The following is a 15,500-nucleotide window of genomic DNA, read 5'->3' as shown; positions in this document are numbered from 1 at the left end:
TTTCAGTGCTGTCTACATACATACAAGATCACAAAGTGCATTTCAGTGCTGTCCACGTGTATATACAGGACCACAAAGTGTATTTCAGTAAAATCCATGTATATACGGGACCACAAAGTGTATTTCAGTGCAGTTCACATAGATACAGTACTATGGTAAAGTATATGTCAGTGTTATCGAGTATATACAGGACCACAAAGTGTATTTCAGTGCTGTTTACATACATACAGGACCACAAAGTGTATTTCAGTGCTGTCTACATACATAAAGGACAACAAAGTGTATTTTAGTACAGTCCATGTATATACAGGACCACAAAGTGTATTTCAGTGCTGTCTACATACATACAAGATCACAAAGTGCATTTCAGTGCTGTCCACGTGTATATACAGGACCACAAAGTGTATTTCAGTAAAATCCATGTATATACGGGACCACAAAGTGTATTTCAGTGCAGTTCACATAGATACACAGTACTATGGTAAAGTATATGTCAGTGTTATCGAGTATATACAGGACCACAAAGTGTATTTCAGTGCTGTTTACATACATACAGGACCACAAAGTGTATTTCAGTGCTGTCCACGTGTATATATAGGACCACAAATTGTATTTCAGTACAGTCCATGTATATACAGGACCACAAAGTATATGTCAGTGTTATCGAGTATTAACAGGACCACAAAGTGCATTTCAGTGCTGTCCACATATATACAGGACCACAACATGTATTAAAGTGCAGTACACATATATACAGGACCACAAAGTGTATATCAGTGTTGTCGAAGTATATACAGGAACACAAAGTCTATTTCAGTGCTGTCCACATTTATACAGGACCACAAAGTGTATTTCAATGCTGTGCACATATATGCAGGACTTCAAAGTGTATTTCAGTGCTGTCCACATATACACAGGACCACAAACTGTATATCAGTGCTGTGCACATATATACAGGACCACAAAGTGTATTTCAGTGCTGTCAAAATATAGACAGGACCACAAAATGTATTTAAGTGCTATTCATGTACTGTATAAGCAGATCCACAATTATTTTAGGTCTATGTGCTCATGGGCAAAAAAAAGGTTATTATAATATTGATCTAATACAATGGAGTATATTAAGAATATGAATGTGGGCCAACCAAAAAGATTTGGAGGGTTCCTTCCTGCCCCTAGGCTACTATTTTGTTGTCTAGTTTATTTACTAAACAGATGATATGTGAATGCTTCCATATATACATCTGGGTATTAACTGCAAAAGTTATTTGAAGATAACAAGTTCTTAACCAGAAATGATGATTCACTATACAGTCACCTTCAGCAGGTATCAGTATACCAATCATTTATTGTGATCCCAGAAAGTATACTCATGCAGTCATGAAGTAATGGTATCTGTACATTGGACAGTTCTTAGCAAATAACGCAGACTGTCATCAGTGCAATATACGGTAGCACTACATATTGATGTAAACAATATGGGCCATATAATTGTGACTACTATGGAAAAATCACAAACTTTCTATTCACACAGTGAATGAAAAGTTATTTCTTACAAATTAATTAAGGAATTTGACATTAAAATGTACATGACTGTCCATAGTCACAATTTTCTGAAGACACCCTGGGGGTGTGGCCCTATCATAAATGGTTGTGGCCCAACCAAAAAATAGGTGTGGCTTGAATATATGTGGGCGTGGCTTAAATTGGACAGATTCTGCAAAGTAATACAGGTTGAGTCTCCCTTATCCAAAATGCTTGGGACCAGAGGTACTTTGGATATGGGATTTTTCCGTATTTTGGAATAATTGCATACCATAGTGAGATATCATGGTGATGGGACCTAAATCTAAGCACAGAATGCATTTATGTTACATATACACCTTATACCCACAGCCTGAAGGTCATTTTAGCCAATATTTTTTATAACTTTGTGCATTAAACAAAGTGTGTCTACATTCACACAATTCATTTATGTTTCATATACACCTTATACACACAGCCTGAAGGTAATTTAATACAATATTTTTAATAACTTTGTGTATTAAACAAAGTTTGTGTACATTGAGACATCAAAAAACAAAGGTTTCACTATCTCACTCTCACTCAAAAAAGTCCGTATTTCGGAATATTCCGTATTTCGGAATATATGGATCTGGGATACTCAACCTGTATTGGTAGATATAATTATGTTCTGGAGAAAACTATAGAAAATGTCTTCCAACACAGAAGTTAAATACGGCGAGTAAGTTACCTGTGTTAGTAAAATAACTTTAAAGGCTGGTAAAAATTAGCTTTACTGTAATATGTTTGGTTTCACAAAACATTATTCTATTTTAAAATAAAACTTTTTTAATAAATGCATGACCGTAAGCCAAAGTAAAGTTACCTCTGCTCCAGTGTCAGACTGTGCAATATATCCATGGCTTTAACCGCTCTTCTATCCATTAATGTCACATATATTACTAGGCTTTTTAAAAGCCTATAAGAAAAGGTAGAAAAAAAAGTCAAACATTTTTTTTTTTCATTTATGGATAAAAGTTTCTGTTTAGAGTTGTAAATATTCATATTTTGGACTTGTACACAATATAGTCATTAGGACTATACACATTCACAATCTCAAAGTACAGTTTATCAGTAAAGTGGATGGAGGTGAAAGGAACAGCTATGTACATTCTGAGGCTTACCACGCAGAGTGATGGTACTCAGTTGTGTAGCTCAGAACAGCAGCTAATTAAATCTGCTCCAGAGTATATTTCAAAAACTCTACACAAACTTAGCCCTTGTCTGGATGTTCCACTCTGTACCTGAATGGGTGAGTGCGTATAACTGAAATTTAATGGTGTGTTAGGCATACTGTACAGTATATGCTAGTTTAGGGACTTGCAGAAATTTGACAATGGGTTTCTGGTTTTAAAGGGTCTTAGGGGTATATTTACAAAGGTGTGGGGTTTTAGAAGTGGAGATGTTGCCCATAGCAAGATTCTACTTATCATTTATCTAGCACCTTCTAGAAGATAATAGCTGGAAAGTGATTGGCTTCTCTGAGCAAGATATCCACTAAAATCCCTCACTTTAGTAAATATACCCCTTACATTCTAAATGCCTACAGGTTAGCAATAGTGTATATGCATTCATTTACTTTGTAAGTATGCACAGTGAGAAGCCATGCAAAATATACACTACACTAAAGCTGGGTACACACTTGATCAGTTCTCATCCAATTTGACTACCAACCTACCAGTTTAATTATGTACCGTAGCATAACCTCTGCTTTCATCCAATCCTGGTTGTCTGGTCATGTCAAAAGATTTTTAAATCTGCGGGAAAATCAGTACACCAGATCACCTATTACCCAACCAATACAGAACTGTGTACACTCCAATGACTGGTTTGTCAAATTCTTCTCCTGATGCACCCCTTTCAGACCAGCCGATCTGCCAAAGATTGACATGGTGACACGATCCTTTCAGCAGGTAGTTTCAGCAGATGCAAAGTGGACATCTTCATCAGAATTGGTCAGATCTGTATGTATAGGTTGGGTTTTTATATCAGTGTCCATTAGGATATTGTCTACAGTTGGATTCCCAGAGGATTTGGCAAGTGGGAACCCAGCTTAACTGGCTAAGTATTCACTCTATTTCAAGCCCTCTAAGTGTAACCATTTCAATCAGAAAAACCTTGTATATAGTGAATGTCTACTCAAATAAATGACTTAATGACGGCCGGAAGCAGTCGCAATAAATATGTTCCGATGTTAGTACCAGCACTACTGGCTTGTTTACAAATCTGACATTTTGCAAGAGTAGATTTATTAAAGCAGCACTTACTCAATTATTGTCAACTATTAGAATACATTATTTTCAGTTCAAATAGATTATCATTATCTGAATAAAGGATATTTTTAGAAAACAAAACAGCTGCTGTCTTGTTAACTACTGAACAGGCTTTGTACATACTGGATCCTATAGGGGGAGGGGTTCTAGACTGCACACCCTAGCTGCTTGTAATGAGCTCCTTGCTGAGATTTATAGTACTACACATAGAAAAAAAGGACGCAGGTGCACTATGCAAACATTACTAATCAAAATTGAAATATATATTACCATATCTCCCAACTTTGCTGATGGTCGAGGAGGTACATCAGCACGCGCCTTCACCTGAAATTAGGGGGCATGGCCTTTCAGACAGGGGGCGTGGTCTCACAGCAAGTACCGGGATCTCGAGCCACGCCCCTGTTTTCATCATTATAGGGGCATGGACAGTGCTCAGAGAGCTGCTGGTCATGCCCCCTGTCACTCTCTGCCAGGAATAGATGCTGTGCACATGCGCACAGCATCTATTCACCCCTGCTCTGCTCAGAGCAGCGAGTGACAGGGGGGGATCTCCCAACTGCCCCCACACCCGCGGGACACTGCGACCCGCGGATGGGACAGCGAGACAGACCGTGAAAAATGGGACTGTCCCAACAAAATCGGGACAGTTGGGAGGTATGATATTACAATTAAATATCATATAAGAGGTTTGTTAGCATAATTTATGGCCTGTCCACCATCGTCTTGGTCACCTAACATTCTAGGGGTTCATGTCTGGGTCGTAGGATACCCCCAAACCAGCTCAGCCAAAAAAAAAAAAACAGGCCATCACACAAATGAAAGTTAGCAGTGAAGTGTTACAGAGTATCAGGAGGTGTAACCTCTTATATGATATTTAAGTGTAATATATATATTTCAATTTTGAGTAGTAATGTTTGCATAGTGCACATACAGGATACTGTCTTCTGTGTGACCATGAATTCAATGTAATAGACCTTGGCCATAAGGCAAATTCCTGGGTCTCAGAACCAACCCTTGTAAAGATCAGGGTCAGGAACCCAGGACTTCATCCCAGGTAGTTTGCGTTTCCACTGAGCTAAATCCCGGGTTTATGCAAGTTCACCTGCAAAAATCAAGGATTTTGAAGGCAGTGGAAAAGGGGTAATAATTTGTATGGGGTTTGCTCCACTTTCATTTCTATAAAAGTTTTTCTCATATCGCTCAATAATCAACTTGTACATCATGTTGCTACTCACACAATACTGTTTCTTTTTGTGCTTTATTTGCTCTCTAATGTCATGTATTACCATTTCTAGAGGATCTGACATAAAGAAAACAGACTGTTCTATATTCAGATACCACCACATGAGACTTTACTTATCAGTATGAAAAATGATTCTGTTTGAATCATGAATAAAGTGATGTTTTCATTGTTTCTGTTGCAGTAACCTTTGTCATCATGTATTTTTTATATTGCTGTCGTTAGAAGTTACGCGTCACTGTTAGATACATATCAAAGTCTTAGCAATAACACTCACATATTTGTGACTTTATTATACTTATTTGTATTTTTTAGACAGTATAAGTTATGGTTGGCATGCTGGACGACCGGCCTTTCATAGCTTGCCTAAAAACAATGACTGTGATTAAACACCTTAAAGGCTGACCAATCTTGGCTTCGGTCCTCTTTCATAAATCAGGTAGACACACTTATTACCAAAATAAACAGATATAATTGGGACTGTTAAAATTGGTCCTATCCCAACCTGTAAAAGTGGTGACAGACGAAGTATAACTAATGGTAAAAACATAAAGTGAATGCAACTATCCTTTACTGCAGGGGTGGGGAACCTCCGGCCCGCGGGCTGTATAAGGCCCGCAAAGCCGTTTGGTGTGGCCCACCCGCTCCTCTCAGTGAGACACGCTGCCGCTCAGTCTGGCGGCAGCGTGTTTCAGCTGTCACCACACGGAGGAGAGCGCGGCTAATGTCGGGCGGCTGCGGCGGCGTGTAGGACTTGAAACCAGCCGCCGGTTAGTGAGCCAATCAGAGCTCGCGGACCGGCAGCCAATCAGGAGCCGCAGCTGCCGGTCCGCGAGCTCTGATTGGCTCTCGAACCGGCGGCTGGTTTCAAGTCCTACACGCCGCCGCCCAACATAGCCGCGCTCTCCTCCGTGTTCCCACCGAAAGGAATGGTAAGCAGCACGGGGGGGGGCATCTGTATACCTGGCACTGTGAGGGGCATCTGTATGCCTGGCACTGTGGGGGCATCTGTATACCTGGCACTGTGGGGGCATCTGTATACCTGGCACTGTGAGGGGCATCTGTATACCTGGCACTGTGAGGGGCATCTGTATACCTGGCACTGTGGGGACATCTGTATACCTGGCACTGTGAGGGGCATTTGTATACCTGGCACTGTGGGGACATCTGTATACCTGGCACTGTGAGGGGCATTTGTATACCTGGCACTGTGGGGGCATCTGTATACCTGGCACTGTGAGGGGCATCTGTATACCTGGCACTGTGGGGACATCTGCATACCTGGCACTATGAGGGGCATTTGTATACCTGGCACTGTGGGGGCATTTGTATACCTGGCACTGTGGGGGCATCTGTATACCTGGCACTGTGGGGACATCTGTATACCTGGCACTGTGAGGGGCATTTGTATACCTGGCACTGTGGGGGCATCTGTATACCTGGCACTGTGAGGGGCATTTGTAGACCTGGCACTGTGGGAGCAATTGTGGATCTGGAACTGCACTATTGGGGGCATATGTGTATCACGTCCCATTTTAACTGGCCACACCCATTTTTTTGGCGCGCACGGGGGCAGACTTGTATGGCCCCCGAAGGATTTTATAAATATCCAAATGGCCCTCGGTAGAAAAAAGGTTCCCCACCCCTGCTTTACTGTATATTGTGCAAATACCTCAGTACAACTATCATACAGTATGTGTTGGGGATACGTTAAAGAGGGTCTCGGTTAGGTAACAGCTGTTTCCAGTCCCAAAGCAAATATTACAGATGGGTCCACGTTTATCTTGACCATTAATAGGATTAACTGAGACTGGCCAGTCATACTTAATCCCCTGCTGTATTGTTCTCTGTATTATATTGCAGCTGAGAACAATAGATGAAGGGTTTATGCTAAAAAGTCATGATGTGCCTAGGCGCAGCAAACTAGTCAAGATAACCGTGGACCCAACTGTATATGTATTTAGAGAAGGAATAATATGGGGGGAGAAGCAAAAGCCTGCTCAAAAAGTCACTGTTACCAGGGCTACATCTCCTACTGCTATACAACTTGATGGGATGGTTCATTTGGTCCAGCAGTATGGTATTAGCAACACCATTACCAGAAGGAGAGCAGAACCATAATACTGCAGTCCCACTTTAACTGGCTGGCAACACTTATGTGGTCATTCCGAGTTGATCGCACGTAGCAACTTTTTGCTGCTTGTGCGATCAACTAGCGCGCCTATGTGGGAGTGTATTTTAGCCTAGCAGGGCTGCGATCACTTGTGCAGCCCTGCTATGCTAAACAAGCTTCCTGCAAAACAAGACCAGGGTCAGACTTACTTACCCTGTGCGACGGATCCAGCGACGAAGGTCCCGGGATTGATGTCAGACATCCGCCCTCCAAACGCCTGGACACGCCTGCGTTCGGATCTCCACGCCCAGAATACGGTGAGTAGACGCCCCGGAATGCCTCCCCGCTGTCAACCTTCTTGTGATCGCGCTAGCGATCACTTTCTTCTTTATTGTAGCCACTGCCCGGCAACGGTGCGCGTGCGCATTGTGCCCACCGTGCATGCGCAGTTCCGACCTGTTCGCACCGCAGCAAAGAACTGTTGCGTGTGAACAGGTTGGAATGACCCCCTAAGTTGCCACGAGACCTAGCAAAAAGAAAAAACAAGGGCAGATCTTACTAAGAATAGCTAAAAGTAGCTAATGTAAAACTACCACCTATGCGCCTCAACCTACTAAAGACTATTGGTTAAAACTAACCACAATTAATAAATAAATTGTTTGCAAGAAGAAAAAAACAAATAATATTAAAGCACAGCACTATGGGCCTGATTCAGAGTTGCATGTAAATTAGAGATGTGCGTGGAACCCAATATTTTGTTTTTTGTTTTGTACAAAACCACCCTCAAATGTTTTGATTTTGGCTCTGGATTTATTTTATATTTTTATAAAAGCTGCTACAATCATGTAATTTGGGCTTATTTGTGTTGACTTGATGTCATGCAGCATCACCACTGAAAGGCAGAGCAGAGGAACAGCACCAGGAAGAGAATCAGCTAGTCAAGTGACTGTGGTGGCTGGGGTTGAGAGACACTGTGGGGGGTGAATAGACACTGTAGGGGCTAGAAAAGCACTGTGGGGACTAGAGACACCTTGTGAGCCTGGAGAGACATTGTGGGACTGGAGAGACACCCTGGGGGCTGAAGAGACACAAATAGGTGGAGGGGTGAGGCTGAAGAAAACTGAGCGGAAGTGGTTGGAGATTATCCACAACTGGCAGGATACAGTAATCCTCATTCTAAAGAAACATTACTAGTACAAAGTGTACCAAATTAGCAAATACAGTTGAATAATATAAAATTGTTTGATTAGGGAAGTTCACATCTTGCCCTGTACCAAAACTTCTGTTTCTATGTACTATCTGGTTGAATCTCTGCTATATGACAATGTCATTGGTAATATTTCTATGCAAACAGGTGTTTTCTGGACCATGTGATCTACATGAATAGTGAATAAAGACTGAAGTCACCATCAGCCCAGGAAGGCAACATGATTTCTGATGCCAGCCCTTAATATATAATTCAAGTGCACAGTCTGGAATCTGATTCAGAGATTAGGGGTTAGGCCCTCAGGCACTGGTGCCCACCCAGGCTATTCCCCGTACCCTTGTGAGCCAGACTAAACATGTGTGCACCAATTTTCAGAGTTGGGCGCCAAATTGTAAAAAGGGGCAATTTGCTCCTGGACATACCATGCTGCAATGTAAGAGGTGCAAATACATTTATTTATGTTGCATGCAGGGAAAACAGTGGCTACTTTTAGTGAACAAATACTGCCCAGCTTTGTTTTTGAAATTAAGAATTATTCACTTAACTGGCTAATACAGGGCCTAATTCAGATCTGATCGCTGGGCAGCGATTTTTGCAGCCCTGTGATCAGATAGTCGCTGCCTACTGGGGGAGTGTATTTTAGCTGTGCAAGTGTGCGATCGCATGTGTAGCAGAGCTGCACAAACTGATTTTGTGCAGTCTCTGCGCAGCCCAGGACTAACTCAGCCGCTGCGATCACATCAGCCTGACCGGGACTGGATTTGACTTCAGACACCCGCCCTTCCGACGCTTGGACACGCCTGCGTTTTTCCAGACACTCCCTGAAAACGGTCAGTTGCCACCCACAAACGCCCTCTTCCTGTCAATATCCTTGCGATCGCCTGTGCAATCACTTTTTTCACACCATACCGTCGCTATGCACCAAACCCTATTGCTGCGGTCCGTCACACCTTCGCATTGCGGTGCATACGCATGTGCAGTTCGGACCTGATCGCAGGGTGTGAGAAAACGCAGCTTATTTAACAAAGAAAGGGCCTAATTCAGCATGGGTCGTAGATGTCGAAAAATTGCACATCTACAACCCTTTACTCTGACATGCGGGGGGATGCCCAGCACATAGCAAGTGTGCCCCACATGCTGGCTCCTGCCCCCTCCCCCCCTCCTGCAAACATGCAAGAAAATCGCAAGACCGCAATGCTCTCACATATTTAGGGTTGCCCTCGGCCTATGCAGCCTAGCTGCAAAGACAGACGGCAACATGCCATGTTTCGGTTCGCAGCAGCTGCGTGTGATGGCATGCAGCAGCTGCGGCTCGCCCCACAAATGGTCCACATTACGCCTGCGTTGTCAAGACCACTCCTCTAAAACGCCACGCAATGCCCCCTCCCGCCCCATGACGTTGCATCTCACTGTGAGCACACGCGCAGTGCGGTTTCTGCGCGTGCGCACACTGCAGAGAACTTCAGAATGCGAACGTTGATGGAGCAGCGTACCATGCTATAATGGAGCAGCGTACCATGCGTACCAAAACCCCTACCTTGCTTTCTCTGTAAGCATATGCAGGTGTGAGGTTTATTTATGGCAGAGAATAAACTTGTAAAACATAGTTCAGTTGTGTGTAGATATTATTGTACTGTACATAAAATAAATACCAACATGTATTACCTTACTCCTTTATATTTTCTATACAGATGTATGTTGTTTTCATGCCTTGTCTGTACTCACCTTTATTGAAGGTTGTTTTTCCATGTGCTCAGAGAAAGCGCTGCAAAAGAAACCACTAGGGAATTGGCCAGAATCCGTGAGCCTGGTGCATTCTCAGGTATATGAGAGAGATCACCAAAAATCAGGAGCCTACTGGAAATTCAGGAAGTGTGAGCAAGCAGTGGTGAATTTCCCATCAGGCACGTGAGTCACATGCCTGAGGTGGCACTTGTTTGGGGGCGGCACTTGGATGCTTGTGTTAGTACTGTCAGCCAGAAATGTACCAGTAACTGCAAATATTCCCACTGTACTGTACCATATGCCAACTTCATTGGATTGTAAATGTAAGCTGTCCTATTTAGTAAATATGTACTATATACATCATCAAAAATAAAAATAAGTCATAGTACAGTAACTCCTTTACTTATTCTATTAAACTAGCTATCATCATATGAGGGCTCATAACCAATGACAATAATAAAATTAGGCAAGTTGGAGGGGGGGGGGGGCATTACTGTTGTGCCTAGGGGCACCCTCACCCCTAATTCCACCCCTGTGAGCAAGTATGCCCTCCCCCCCATCTGGCTGAGAGCTCTCATTCAATTGCTCCCTACTAATGTTATTGCGTTCTGTCTGTTGTAGGGATTCTTTTATTTTTATCTGTCAATGTGCTAAAAACAACTGAGCCTGCCTGGATGGCACTCACCGGGTCTTTGAAACAAGTTACACTACTCACACGCTACACAGACAAATAACATCCACTCTTACCATATAGCAGTGCCTAAAGCGGGTTGGGATCCAGGCGGTCAGCATACCGTCCCTGGGACCCGGCAACAGAATGCCGGTCGCTTGCTGCAGCGTCGGCATGGTGACTGTTGGGATCCCATGACTGCATCCCCCTAAAGCAAATATGGTTTAGGAGTCTGCAAACCACCCTACTTCGGATGCGATCTGAGTTTTCATGTTCCAAGCTTCTGGATAGTTAATCCTGTGATTTGGCTCTGACAACCGCAGTTGATGTGTGGCAGTTTGCTAACTACATACAAGACCGCACTTTAGTAGTTCTCCGCATATGGGGTAATTCCAAGTTGATTGCAGCAGGAATTTTGTTAGCAGTTGGGCAAAACCATGGGGGTAATTCCAAGTTGATCGCAACAGGACATTTTTTAGCAATTGGGCAAAACCATGTGCACTGCAGGGGAGGCAGATATAACATTTGCAGAGAGAGTTAGATTTGGGTGGGGTGTGTTCAATCTGCAATCTAATTTGCAGTGTAAAAATAAAGCAGCCAGTGTTTACCCTGCACAGAAACAAAATAACCCACCCAAATCTAACTCTTTCTGCACATCTTATATCTGCCTCCCCTGCAGTGCACATGGGGGTATATTTACTAAGCTCCCGATTTTGACCGATTTGATGTTTTTTCATCAAAGTGTCAAAGAGTCAAAGATAAAAAATACGAATGAATACACCATCGGTCAAACGCGGCTGTTTAGGCAGAGAACTCAGTAATTTACAAAAAATTCAAATTCACAAACACTGCCAGCAATAGCCAAACACTGCCGTGAAAAAATACAAATCGTAAAAAAAAGCAGTTTTAAAACTGACCTGCTTTTTTTTTTACCGTGTTCCTTTAGTCATGCACGGATCTATGAGATCCGTACATGTTTATCAGTGGGAAGGGGTGGGAAAGTGTTAAAAAGTTGAAAAAAAATTTGCGTGGGGTCCCCCCTCCCAAGCATAACCAGCCTCTGGCTCTTTGAGCTGGTCCTGGTTGTAAAAATATGGGGGAAAAATTGACAGGGGTTACCCCATATTTTAACAACCAGCACCGGGCTCTGCGCCTGGTCCTGGTGCAAAAAATACGGGGACAAAAAGCGTAGGGGTCCCCCGTATTTTTTGAACCAGCACCGGCCTCCACTAGTCAGAAAGATAATGCCACAGCTGGGGAACACTTTTATCTTGGTCCCTGTGGCCCTGGCATTAAATCACTAACTAGTCACCCGTGGCCGGGGTACCCTGGAGGAGTGGGAAGCCCTTAAATCAAGGGGCCTGAGGCTGTCCCCCCCATCAAAGGGCGGCGGATGGGGGGCTGATAGCCATAGTGTTAAAAAAAAGAATATTGTTTTTTGTAGCAGTACTACAAGTCCCAGCAAGCCTCCCCCGCAAGCTGGTACTTGGAGAACTATAAGTACCAGCATGCGGGGGAGGAATGGGCCTGCTGGTACCTGTAGCTCTACTACAAAAAATACCCCCCAAAAAACAATACACAGACACCGTGAAAGTATAACTTTATTACATACAAGCACACTTACATTCATACATACTTACCTATGTTGACACGAAGAGTCGGTCCCCTTCTCCACGTAGAATCCTGGGGTACCTGTAAATAAAATTATACTTACAAAAAATCCTGTGTAGATCGGTCCTCTTCTTATAAATTATAATCCAGGGAATTGGCAAAACAATAACACGCATTACCCGAACCACGCAGTGAAAGGGGATCCATGTTTACACATGGATCCCCTTTCCCCGACTGCCGGGACCCCCCATGACCTCTGTCAAAGAGGGTCCCTTCAGCCAATCAGGGAGTGCCATGTCATGGCACTCTCCTGATATGCTGTGCGCTCCTGAGCTGTCAGTCAGGCAGCGCACGGCAGAGATACAATGTAGCGCATAGGCGCTACATTGTATCCAATGGCGGGAACTTTGCGGTCAGCGGTAGACCACAAGGGTGACCTCACATAACCTCGCGATCTACCGCTGACCGCAAAGTTCCCACCTTTGGATACAATGTAGCGCCTATGCGCTACATCAGAGGTTCTCAAACACAGTGCATGTTTTGCAGGTAACCCAGCAGGTGCACAGGTGTATTAATTACTCACTGACACATTTTAAAAGGTCCACAGGTGGAGCTAATTATTTCACTTGCGATTCTGTGAGGAGACCTGCAAAACATGCACTGTGTGTGCCCCCGAGGACCGAGTTTGAGAACCTCTGCGCTACATTGTATCTCTGCCTTGCGCTGCCTGACTGACAGCTCAGGAGCGCACAGCCAATCAGGAGAGTGCCATGACGTGGCGCTCCCTGATTGGCTGAAGGGACCCTCTTTGACAGGAGTCACGGGGTGTCCCGGCAGTCGGGGAAAGGGGATCCATGTGTAAACATGGATCCCCTTTCAGTGCGTGGTTTGGGTAATACGTTTTATTGTTTTGCCAAGTGCCTGGATTATAATTTATAAGAAGAGGACCAATCTACACAGGATTTTTTGTAAGTATAATTTTATTTACAGGTATCCCGGGATTCTACGTGGAGAAGGGGACTGACTCTTCGTGTCAACATAGGTAAGTGTGTATGAATGTAAGTGTGCATGTATGTAATAAAGTTATACTTTCATGGTGTCTGTGTATTTTTTGGGGGGGATTTTTTTTGTAGTAGAACTACAGGTACCAGCGGGCCCGTCCCCCCCCCGCATGCTGGTACTTGTGGTTCTCCAAGTACCAGCTTGCGGGGGAGGCTTGCTGGGACTTGTAGTACTGCTACAAAAAACTATATTCTTTTTTTTAACACAATGGCTATCAGCCCCCCATCCGCCGCCCTTGGATGGGGGGGACAGCCTCGGGCATCACCCCTGGCCCTTGGGTGGCTGGAGGGGGGACCCCTTGATTTAAGGGGTTCCCACTCCTCCAGGGTACCCCGGCCAGGGGTGACTAGTTAGTGATTTAATGCCAGGGCCGCAGGGACCTATATAAAAGTGTCCCCCGGCTGTGGCATTATCTCTCTGACTAGTGGAGCCCGGTGCTGGTTCAAAAAATACGGGGGACCCCTACGCTTTTTGTCCCCCGTATTTTTTGCACCAGGACCAGGCGCAGAGCCCAGTGCTGGTTGTTAAAATATGGGGAACCCCTGTCAATTTTTTCCCCATATTTTTACAGCCATGACCGGCTCAAAGAGCCCAAGGCTGTTTATTCTTAGGAGGGGGACCCCACGCAAATATTTTCTTGATTTTTAATACTTTAATTTTTTTTTAAAGGTGCACAATGAAGCCCTGCATGGATCTCACAGATCTGGCCGAGATTCATTGTGTTAATTTCGGCAGTGTTTTACTATTCACTCCCGTAAAACACTGGCCGAAAATACAAATTACATCGACATCGGAAAAAACGAAAATGCAGAATACGACAGCATAGTAAATGAGGCGTACAGAATTGAAAAAGTTGCAAATTCACACATTCGATGTCATTCGTGTTTGAACTTTAACCTGATTCAGAAAAATATGAATTTTAGTAAATATACCCCATGGTTTTGCCCAACTGCTAACAAAATTCCTGCTGCGATCAACTTGGAATTACCCCCTTAGTCCATATTACTGAATGTAGTAATCTGGGAAAATATTGGTTTTATAATCGAAGATGAATGAAGGTCAACTAAAATTGTATGAATGCAGATAAATGCTTATATTTGCCCTTGTCTGGAGTTGTGTACATCCCTGCGTGGGTGGTGGATGATAGATCGATGGTAAATAGGTCGACAGGTACAAAAGGTTGACAGGGTCAAAAGGTCAACATGTAAAAGATAACAGTATAAAAGGTCAACAGGTACATTAGGTTGCCAGGTTCAAAAGGTCGACGTGGCAATGGTCGACACACATATGGTTGACACATGTTTTTTAGGTGTTTTTTGTGTTTTTTAAAACTTTTGCTGAATTTATTATCCATGTCACAAACTATTACCTTTAGTTACGAACCGTGGCGAGCAAAGCTATGCCGGGAGGGGACACGTTTCTACTAAATAGTACATATACATATATGGTTAAACATACAAAATAACACCGAAAAATAAATTAAAAACATATGTCGGCCTTTTTATGTCGACCTTTTGATCCTGTCGACCTTCTGTACCTGAAGACCATTTGACTGTAGAAGATATGGTGTCGACCTGTTGACTGTTGACCTTTTAATTGTCAATCTGTTAATCCACACACCCCCTGCGGTCAGCTCTCTATATATGTAAGCTTTGTTTCATAGCTGTAATCACTGTCAGTAAACACGGACACCAACCGTATACTTGGGGCAAACCATAAGTATGAAAACAGGCATGTCCACATGTATGGACAACTCTGCATACTGTAGCTGTCAACGTGCCCTCTCTGAACTTAGCCTATCTGCGACAGCCCCACTACTGCTTAGCCACAAGTGAAGGAATGACAATGTTGCGTATGACCCAGTATCGCCTGCAGCTGTGTGCTGTATGGCGCCACAGTTGGCTGCCTCGGAGCTATGCAGCTCAGCCAAAATACCTGTTTCCCCTTGTTTTCCCCTGCCCTTGTCTACCCCACCGGTGACCAAATACAGCAGGGTAGCCCTCCTAAGTTGGAGCGCTCCCGCGGTGCTTAACCCA

At 43.7% G+C, this 15,500-nt stretch overlaps 1 protein-coding gene across 6 annotated transcripts in view; it reads right to left on the bottom strand.

Annotated features, from left to right (window-relative positions):
- The window catches only part of TTC12 (tetratricopeptide repeat domain 12), a 344,406-nt gene that overhangs the window by 119,783 nt on the left and 209,123 nt on the right, over positions 1 to 15,500 (bottom strand). For all 6 annotated transcript variants that reach the window (XM_063943179.1, XM_063943178.1, XM_063943181.1 and 3 more), the window contains one exon: positions 2,390 to 2,482. In XM_063943179.1, the coding sequence (XP_063799249.1) occupies positions 2,390 to 2,482 (93 nt within the window). The remainder of the gene's footprint in view (positions 1 to 2,389; positions 2,483 to 15,500) is intronic.

The sequence above is a fragment of the Pseudophryne corroboree genome, chromosome 10, assembly GCF_028390025.1.
Source record: "Pseudophryne corroboree isolate aPseCor3 chromosome 10, aPseCor3.hap2, whole genome shotgun sequence".
NCBI classification, from domain to species: Eukaryota; Metazoa; Chordata; class Amphibia; order Anura; family Myobatrachidae; genus Pseudophryne; species Pseudophryne corroboree.
Note: the sequence above shows the minus strand (reverse complement) of the source record. Positions and strands in the feature narration are given on the sequence as shown.